General features: G+C 40.4%; 1 protein-coding gene across 1 annotated transcript; it reads right to left on the bottom strand.

The window, feature by feature from the left end:
- Positions 1-332: 332 nt before the first annotated feature.
- LOC126240320 (SCAN domain-containing protein 3-like) lies at positions 333-10,560 on the bottom strand. Its single transcript, XM_049947920.1, has 4 exons — positions 10,331-10,560; positions 1,418-1,502; positions 889-1,205; positions 333-837 (listed from the first exon to the last, which is right to left on the bottom strand). Exons 1-4 carry the CDS (start codon positions 10,558-10,560, stop codon positions 333-335), a joined length of 1,137 nt encoding a protein of 378 aa, XP_049803877.1.
- Between the last annotated feature and the right edge of the window lie 20 nt (positions 10,561-10,580).

The following is a 10,580-nucleotide window of genomic DNA, read 5'->3' as shown; positions in this document are numbered from 1 at the left end:
TTCACCCGTATACGATTTTAGGACTACTCTTCGCTTGCCATATCTAGGATAAACTTCGCTGTGTCTTCATCCAGAAGAAATACTATTATTAGTTGAAATAACATACCACACGTAACATCAGAATCCATAAGGATCACACGCAGTATTTATATTTAAATCAGATTCACTATGTTTATTTTATATTGTTTCTTCGAAATAGTTTTTTATAGTTTTACAGTATTACATACATGTATGGATAGTTAGGAGGAAAATAACAAGTTCTCTTATAATGTGATGTATTTATTATAAAAATATTATTTCCGCACACATATGGCAGGAAACAAACAAATAAATCAATGTGAAGGATAAGCTTGCATATTTTTTAAAAGATTTTGAATTCTTGGCTGAATAGTAGAAACTGCACAACGTAAATCATTGGCAATACCGAGTTTGCTTCTAAGCTTATTTTTTATCGCCACTACTGCTGAAAATGCTCTTTCGCACAAATAAGTGCTTGAAAATGGTAAGTACAGTTTCAGTGCTTGTTCTGCTCTGCTGGGATACACCATGAGATATTTCACCCAAAATAAAGGCTTATCCATCTTCTGAAAGTCATACTTCGCTGCAGAATCATTTTTAATTTCTAAGACTTCCTCTTGTAGTCTGTCTGCCAACACATCCACGTCAACGTGAAATGGATCCGTCGCTAAACTATAATAAATTTTATCATCACAACTGTTAGGGAAGTATCGTTCGAATTTATCAGTGAGGTGCTGCAAATGGTTTGATATTTTACTCTTAGTATCAGTATCCTTAAAATCGTTTTGAAATCGGGCTTCTTCCAGAATCCCAAACAATCTGGGAAAGCAGGAATAATTGCACGCTAAAATTTTACGTTTCCATAGTTACAACTTATCAGTAAATGCTTTGATGGCATCCCAATGAAAAATTATGTTTGACTCTCCACCTTGTAATTTCAAATTGAATGTGTTTAAAGATTCAATAATATCTGACAGATAAGCCAATGCAACATGAACACCGGGCTTTCTAAATTCCACATACAATTCAGTTTGTTTGTTATTTTCCAAAAACTGCATCACTTCGTCTCGAAGTTCAAATAATCTTCCTAGCATATTTACTTTTGAAAGCCAGCGTACTTCTGTATGAAGTACTCTGCTCAGAACGAACACTGGTACTAGTTTCGCATTCACGTCGTGCACATTTTTCTGGTGACAAACGGCATAACCCTGGCGTCCAAATTACGAACCCGGCAGTTCATTTGAAGCGTATACAGTCTATTAAAGTCAGTGTAATCGCATCACATGGGGATCCACAGGTTGACAGGATAATAAAATGGCATTTTTACAGTTACACAGTATAAGTGATTATTACTCCGATGAACATAGCCTAATACGGCTAAAAGTTATAACATGATTACGTTCAGTTCATGTGTACAAATGTATAGAATAGTTAATACCTGACTTTTCTGTTTTCCAATTGTCAGAAGTAAGTTGTTTACAAATCTGATATATTAGAATTAATGCATATCGCCTTCATAATTTTGAGAGTTTCTGTGTGTGACATTCTAAACGTGATCTTCAAAAGCTGTATGTTCTAGGACAGGTTATTGAGATAGGATTGTGGGAAGTGGGACGCCAAACGATTGCATTTAGCACCATAATCTATCATTAATACCTGCACATTCATTTTTATTAAAATATCGATATTAAAAAGAAATATTAGGTTTATACCACTAACTCCATCCGCGCCCCCCTTGCAACATCATCACGCAGTGGAATGTAAGAGAAGCATACTACTGGAGAATAACTTGGTCATCCCAGCCTCTGTTGTCTCGTTTAAGAATGGATTCAGTGAATTGTAGATAGTTAACTCTCGCCAAAAACTGCAGATCCTTCCAAGATGCATGTACAGGGTGTTTCAAAAATGACCGGTATATTTGAAACAGCAATAAAAACTAAACGAGCAGCGATAGAAATACACCGTTTGTTGCAATATGCTTGGGACAACAGTACATTTTCAGGCAGACAAACTTTCCAAATTACAGTAGTTACAATTTTCAACAACAGATGGCGCTGCGGTCTGGGAAACTCTATAGTACGATATTTTCCACATATCCACCATGCGTAGCAATAATATGGCGTAGTCTCTGAATGAAATTACCCGAAACCTTTGACAATATGTCTGGCGGAATGGCTTCACATGCAGATGAGATGTACTGCTTCAGCTGTTCAATTGTTTCTGGAGTCTGGCGGTACACCTGGTCTTTCAAGTGTCCCCACAGAAAGAAGTCACAGGGGTTCATGTCTGGCGAATAGGGAGGCCAATCCACGCCGCCTCCTGTATGTTTCGGATAGCCCAAAGCAATCACACGATCATCGAAATATTCATTCAAGAAATTAAAGACATCGGCCGTGCGATGTGGCCGGGCACCATCTTGCATAAACCACGAGGTGTTCGCAGTGTTGTCTAAGGCAGTTTGTACCGCCACAAATTCACGAAGAATGTCCAGATAGCGTGATGCAGTAATCGTTTTGGATCTGAAAAATGGGCCAATGATTCCTTTGGAAGAAATGGCGGCCCAGACCAGTACTTTTTGAGGATGCAGGGACGATGGGACTGCAACATGGGGCTTTTCAGTTCCCCATATGCGCCAGTTCTGTTTATTGACGAAGCCGTCCAGGTAAAAATAAGCTTCGTCAGTAAACCATATGCTGCCCACATGCATATCGCCGTCATCAATCCTGTGCACTATATCGTTAGCGAATGTCTCTCGTGCACCAATGGTAGCGGCGCTGAGGGGTTGCCGCGTTTGAATTTTGTATGGATAGAGGTGTAAACTGTGGCGCATGAGACGATACGTGGACATTGGTGTCATTTGGACCGCAGCTGCAACACGGCGAATGGAAACCCGAGGCCGCTGTTGGATCACCTGCTGCACTAGCTGCGCATTGCCCTCTGTGGTTGCCGTACGCAGTCGCCCTACCTTTCCAGCACGTTCATCCGTCACTTTCCCAGACCATTGAAATTTTTCAAACAGATCCTTTATTGTATCGCTTTTCGGTCCTTTGGTTACATTAAACCTCCGTTGAAAACTTCGTCTTGTTGCAACAACACTGTGTTCTAGGCGGTGGAATTCCAACACCAGAAAAATCCTCTGTTCTAAGGAATAAACCATGTTGTCTACAGCACACTTGCACGTTGTGAACAGCACACACTTACAGCAGAAAGACGACGTACAGAATGGCGCACCCACAGACTGCGTTGTCTTCTATATCTTTCACATCACTTGCAGCGCCATCTGTTGTTGAAAATTGTAACTACTGTAATTTCGAAAGTTTGTCCGCCTGAAAATGTACTGTTGTCCCAAGCATATTGCAACAAACGGTGTATTTCAATCGCTGCTCGTTTAGTTTTTATTGCCGTTTCAAATATACCGGTCATTTTTGAAACACCCTGTATGTAGCAAATGATGAGCCGTTAATTTTAGAACAGCTGAGTGTCATAGAAACCTCCAATGCCGAGTCTGTGGGCAAAATTAGCACTACCACTACGAGACAAGATCTTCTAGCTCCACTATTACCAAATCTCACTAAGTAACAACAGAAGAAGCAACTTGCTATTCTTCAAGAGTTCTCTGAATGGTTCAATCCACAGGTGAAGAACAAATTAGACAAATCAATGGTGAAGCACCGTATTAGCACTGGAGACCATCAACCAATAAGCCAGAGAGCATAGCATGTGTCAGCAATGAAATATCGAATGATTTGCAATGAGGTAGAGAAAATGATGAAGAATGATGTCATTCAGCCTTTGCAGAGCCCATGGTCGTCACCAGTCATCCTCGTTAGGAAAAAGGATGGCAATTGGCACTTTTTTGTTAATTACAGGAAGCTTAATAAGGACGTTTACCCTCTTCCACGAACTGACGATACACTAGATTGTCTGAAGGGGTTAAGTTTTTCTCAACCATGGACATGTACTCGGGATACTGGCAAATTGCAGTAGATGAGGCTGATCATGAGAAAACTGCATTCATCAGCCCTGAGGGCCTGTATGAGTTTAAGATAATGCCATTTGGTTTGTGTAATGCACCAGCAACTTTTGAATGGATGATGGATAATCTTGTATGTCACCTGATGTGGACGATGTGTCTTTGTTATTTAGATGACATTATAGTGTTCTCAGAGACATTAGATGAACATATATAAAGACTGAGGGCCGTTCTTAAGTGTCTCCAACAAGTTGGACTGAAACTTAATCCTAGAAAGTGTCTCTTTGGAACAAAAGAAATCAAAATACTCGGACACCTTGTGTCAAACGAAGGTGCATGGCCAGACCCAGAAAAGGTGAAAGCTTTAATGGAATTTCCAATTCCTAAAAGTATTAGAGATGTGAGAAGCTTCCTTGGATTATGTTCTTATTATCATCATTTTATCCAAGACTTTTGTATCAGAGCCAGGTCACTCCAAGAGTTGTTAAAAGCTGATGCTAAATTTATTTGGGGTGGTGCTCAACAAGATTCTTTCGATGTGCTGTGAAAAGCTCTGATGACTGACCCCGTACTTGGTCTGTATGATGAGAGAGCACCTACAGAACTACACACAGATGCCAGTGGTATGGGATCGGTGCTGTTCTGGTGCAAATTTCGGATGGAAAAGAGAAGGTTATAGCCTATGCTTGTAGGACACTTACAAAAGCCAAGAGAAACTACCAAGAGAAACTACTCAACTACAGAAAGAGAATGTCTTGCTGTGATCTGGGCCATGTGCAAATTTTGACAGTATCTCTATGGAAGGCCATTCACAGTTGTTACAGACTATCATTCACTTGTTGGTTGATAGGTCTTAAGGGCCCAACAGGACAACTCGCCAGGTGGGCACTATGTCTTCAAGAGTATGACATTACCATAGTGTACAAAACTGGAAGAAAACACCAAGATGCCGACTGTCAGTGAAGAAATCCTGTGCGAGACCATCAAGTCTTTGATGAAGATAGTGACTGTCTTGCTGCACTCCAGGATCTCTCTGCTAAGCAGAAGAAGGACACCAAGATATCTCAAATTCTGCTTGCCTTAAATCAGTGAGAGGATGTGAAAGGACAATTTAAGGTAGTTAATGGATTGCTTTGCAAGAAAAACTTTGATCTGTTTTGAAATAGGTGGCTACCAGTGATTCATAAACACATGCGCTTAGATGTTCTACAGAAATTCCATGACACACCTGAGGCTGGATATTTAGGATTTATTAAGACATATGATAGAAGAGGTCAGCGAATATGTCTATCTTGGCCAGATTATAAATATGAAGGGAGACATAAGGCCAGAAATCTATCAACGCATCAAGCTTGGCTGGCAAGCATTTGGGAAGAATTCAAAACTATTTAGATCAAAAATGCCAGTAAATCTGAAAAAAGCAGTATTTGATCAATGCATTCTTCCTGTGATGATGTATGGCTGCGAGACATGGACACTGAACTCGTTTACAAAAGGGAAACAGCACAGAGAGCCATGGAGAGATCAATGCTGGGCTATACAAGAAAGGACAGGAATAGGGCAGATGACATCCGGTCTGTGACGAACGTTAACGACATCTTAGAGACAGTAGGTTCCTTGAAATGGCAGTGGGCTGGCCATGTCGCAAGAAGAAAAGACAACAGATGGACGAAGCTAGTACTGGAGTGGAGTCCGAGAGAGCACCGGAGGCCTAGAGTAAGACCACCAGACAGATGGGACAAAGACATCAAGAAGATCGCTGGTAACACCTGGCAGAGAACTGCCCAAGACTGTCCCACTTGGAGAAGACTGCTGAAAGCCTACCTGAATCCATGACTTGAAGAGGCCACATCATTTAATGATTGAATTGACTGATGATGATAATGATGATGATAGAATCCGCAAGAATTTTTTCTGGCCAGGTTTATTTAGGAGTGTCCATCACTATGTGTCGCACTGTCGAGAGTGCCAGAGGAGAAAGTCAGTTCCTCAGAAACCACCTGGCTGACTCATACCAATTCCACCAGCTGAAACACCTTTCCAGCATGTTGGGATTGACCTCCTTCGACGATTTCCAATGTCTGCTAATGGCAAGATATGGATTATTGTTTGCACTGATTATCTGACATGCTACGCCATTACAAAAGCTGGGAAAACAGCTGAAGCATCCGAGGTAGTCAAATTCATCAAGGAAGACATTGTATTAAAACACAGTGCCCCAAGGTCATTAATTACAGATTGAGGGAAAGTTTTCAGTTGAATCTTGTGACAGAGATAAACTGTCGGTGCAACATTACTCATCACACGATGACTGCCTACCATCCATAATCTAACGGGCTTACTGAACACCTTAATAAGACCTTGGCCAACGTGCTATCAATGTTTGTCAATGTTAAGCATAGCAAGTGGGATGAGGTGCTACCTTTTGTGACGTTTGCATACAACACTACCAGACAAGACGCCACAGGATTTACGCCATTTTTCCTGGTATATGGCCATGAGGCAACTACAACAATGGACACTGTGTTTCCATTACATCCCTATGACGTGGACGACAACTACATCAGCCAGGTGTTAACCAGAGCTGAGGAAGCTCACCAGTTAGCTCGACTCTGGATGCTGCAGGCTCAAGAAAACGATCGCCGAAGATATGACGCGAGCCACTGCCGCGTTGCCTACCAGCCTGGTGACCTCGTCTGGATCTTCACTCCTGTTTGGAAGGTTGGTCTCTCTGAGAAGCTCCTCAGGCGCTACTTTGGGCCTTATAAGGTTGCAAGAGAGTTGTCTGATGTTACTTATGAAGTTGAAGATTTCGACCCCGACACAAGATGACGAAAGATCAGAGATATGGTCCATGTCCTGCAAATAAAGCTATACAAGGATCCTGCAACCCAGGGTAAATTTAAATCTCCAGTGACAGGCAAAAAGCGGAAAGTTGACGAAAAGCGTAGTGGCAAATGAAGTTCTAAGAAGATCACCTCCAGTCATCGAGAGTCGGAGTATGCAGGACCAATGACTCGTTCCTCGACTAGGATGACGTAACACCAAGACGCTGCTCTGTTAAGTAGGGAGCAATGTCACACCAGGAGCTGAGTAGAGATGTGGTGTAGTGGTTACAGTACTGAACTGTTTCATGGAGGGTCGTGAGTTCAAAACTCACCTGGACTGTACAATTTTAATTTCTATATTCGGTTTGAGTACATTCTAGAAATATCCACAAATGTAAAGAATCACGGTATTGGAATGTTCTGTAGCTGTATATGTTCTGTGTTCTGGCCAGAGGCAGTTCGCTCCACACACTTGTATGTGCAAGTGCTGAATAAACCACCATTAAGTGAAGTTAGTGTTCATCATTCAGCTGCTTAAACATTCTTCTACATGACAATATTTTCTTAATCCATGTTGGCTCTTTGCCAGCAAATCATTTTCTCCAAGGTAATTCACAATGTTCGAACACAGTATATGTTCCTGTAAATCAGCATTATAGTTGGAGTCACAAACATTCTGTGCAGTTACATCATGCATTCTCCAACAGTCAATGAGTGTTCAGTACTGTCCTGAGTGCTCTGATGTTAATGTCATACACATTGTGACCATTAAACATGATCTTAATGAGTTATTTAGTGAATATTTATTCCATTCTTTGTGAGTTGTTATGTTTGGTGGTGGTGTAAGTGACAAATTCTACACAGGGAAATGAAAGAGATAATTTGCAAGATACAAGCTCACATCAGACATGAAGTACGTGCAGGCACATACCGGAATTTGCTTGAAATTGGCAAAAATCCAATCCCCATCTATCTCTCAACCAGTGCAAACCGCCTTTATTCATGGATTGGACTGTAGTGATATGGGCCTGTAATTCAGTGGATTACTTCTATTTCCTTTCTTGAGTGTTGATTTCAAGGCAGAGTTTCATTGTGAAAATGTTCAAAGCATCTCACCTTGAAGAACATGCTCATGTAAAACATCACCAATCTAGGTGATTTGGTGTCTTTTAAAATTTGCATGCTCATTTCATTACTTCTGCAACAATGTTCTCACCTGTTTTGTGTGCCATGGGGGATCAGTACCACTCATTTGGTATATACCTCGCAACTAGCATGACTTCCTATGAATTCAAACCACATCTTAGTTTATGCTTTCACAGTTGGAATGGAAGGAGTGAAGACTGTTTCTTGGAAACTCATCTATCAAATTTGTGTCTGCCTTTTTAGATAGATATATTATGCATTTATTTTTGGTGGGGTCTTACTACAACAACATTGTGGTGACCAATACATGTCTCCATCATGATGCTCTCTATTTGCTTGAGATTATTTGTTGCTAAGTGGTCAAGTATATTTTTGCAACAATTTACACTTTGAGTGGGCTCCTGAACTACTCATTCAAATAATTTTCTGAGAAGGCATTAAGTATGTTTTGGATAATGTTTTATGACTACCACCAATTTAAACATGTATTTTCAGCTATGTACCAAGGATGATTGAAGTCAGCATCAACTATGATTGTATGAGTGGTGTACCTCTTTGAAATGAGACTCAAGTTTTGTTTGAAATGTTCAGCAATTATCTCATTTGAGTCATGAGTTCAGTAAAAGAAACCAATTATTAATATATTCTGACTGTGAAGCATGTCATTATCTCTACTAACTTACATAAACTATGAACTACAATTTCAATACAAGGTAAACTACTTATGACAACTATAAACACTCCACCATGTAATTTCCCCCATCCTTCTTTCTTCCATCTATTGTCCACACTAAACAATGTCTAGTCTAAGTAATTAATAAGCAAAGTCTTTCATGAATATCTGAGAGGAGCAAAGATTACACTAAACTTTCAAGTTTACTTAGCTTGTCATATTGAGATGACTCCAGTTCTTTTTGTCCAGGGGTCAGATTCTTGAAGCTGAAAATCTCACAACTCTTTCATGAGAATAAATTAGATGTTACTATATGGAAGCCACCTTGCTAAAGATTTTCCACAGGCATTGTTGATTTTAGTAGCAACACATACTTGAATCTGTCGATATGAGTACGAATTCTTTCAGAAAAATAGTCAGTCTTGGTATCCATAGGTCTCAGAGATCTGGCAAGATGTGCCAGTTTTGAACAAACTTAGTTTTGTGTGCATCTTCATGTTTTTGAGATGCAGTAAATCTGGTAAATGTAATGAGTGCAGCCGCAAAAATTTTATTTATTCTTCCAATATTTCAGCCTTCTACCTTTTGGCCACCTTCAGAGTGAGCTAACAGACTGAAGCTACAGTACTCGTTCTGTCCTTTTATACTAGAGATACACATGCATCGGAGACATTGATTGGTGGTAGAGTATGTATACATTGAACCAGTCGCTATGCAGTAGATGTACACTTGGAAATCAAAGTGTCATTGTCCGTTGCACTGTAGCAACATCTTTGCATGTTTATTAAAGAAAGCACAGGATTCCATAATTTGTCCACATTGAAACTGCTATCTATATTAATTAAATTCTTCACAAAATTAATTTCAACTGCTGCTTTTACTGCAGGATCCCAAAAAGGTGAAGTCAACACTAGAATTTCAACATTTTCATACCATTTAGAGTTACCAGTGTAAATTCAGTGTGATTTATTGGCTTGTAAGAGCTGGGTGCACCTCCAGTGCTCCAAGCATCTTTCACTAAGACTGTACTGGGTGTACTGCACAGGAGGCGGCACATCTAAATGTCTCACCAGCACATCACCAGTGGGCTCGCCCTCCCGTCGCTTACTACCTCCGATAGGTGGGGCACCCACGGAGGACACTGTTATCACATGACCTCACTGCCTGTGACTCTTGAATGACCAGTGCATTTTTTTAAGGAGATGCACTCAGAGCTTCATCTCCAGAACCAGTGTGCCCGCAGACTTGTATTGACCTTAGCAGGCAAACTGCAGTGAGTAAATATTTCTAAGTAGAAAGAATATCACTCTCCTTCTACAAAACTCAGCTACACAGAAGAACTCACAGTAATTCAAAGTTCTGTATACCTCAATTATTAAGTGTACATATTGTAAATAAACTTATTAATCTGTTACGTTTTTGTAGATGTTTGACTGTCTTTCTTGGCCATCTCAATTACCGAAACATCAGACATTCATTGGAGAGAACTCTGGTGCTTAGGTGTGGCACTTGTTGAAAATTCATAAAAAAAATTCATAATTTTTGTGTAGAATATATTTTACAGTGTATTTAATTTCTGTATGCAGTGGGGACTTCTGTAGTCTAATCAGTCACTGCGCTTATTCAGTTTCAGAGCCAACAAATCAACTCCTTGCTAGCAACTATGGGCAGCTTGCTGGACATACAACAAACCCAGCGGGCAATAATGACTGAAGCACAGAACACCAGAGGCCAGATGCCACTTCCACACCTTCATTCTTTTGATGCACACCCTGTGGAATGGACAGTGTGCCACTTGCAGCTTGAACAACATACAATATATCAGGTGACTCATGAACATTTTCTTTTTTTCGTAGTAGAAATGTTACACTTTCACGTGTATAGGAAGTTTTTCCCTCAGTTAGAGCCCCCAACCCTACCATATGAAGGCATTGTTAGGAAA

The sequence above is a fragment of the Schistocerca nitens genome, chromosome 1, assembly GCF_023898315.1.
Source record: "Schistocerca nitens isolate TAMUIC-IGC-003100 chromosome 1, iqSchNite1.1, whole genome shotgun sequence".
In the NCBI taxonomy this organism is placed as follows: Eukaryota; Metazoa; Arthropoda; class Insecta; order Orthoptera; family Acrididae; genus Schistocerca; species Schistocerca nitens.
The sequence above is the reverse complement of the archived record's forward strand: the minus strand, read 5'-3'. Positions and strand labels throughout refer to the sequence as shown.

Bases quoted from the DNA above. Each gene is read 5' to 3' on its own strand.
- LOC126240320 (XM_049947920.1), bottom strand. From the start codon at position 10,560: ATGGTAGGGTTGGGGGCTCTAACTGAGGGAAAAACTTCCTATACACGT. The intron at 1,503-10,330 runs GTTTGTTGTATG...CTAATATATCAG, and splicing joins CAGTCATTATTGCCCGCTGG to ATTTGTAAACAACTTACTTC. The intron at 1,206-1,417 runs GTAATCATGTTA...GTTTGTCACCAG, and splicing joins TTTGTACACATGAACTGAAC to AAAAATGTGCACGACGTGAA.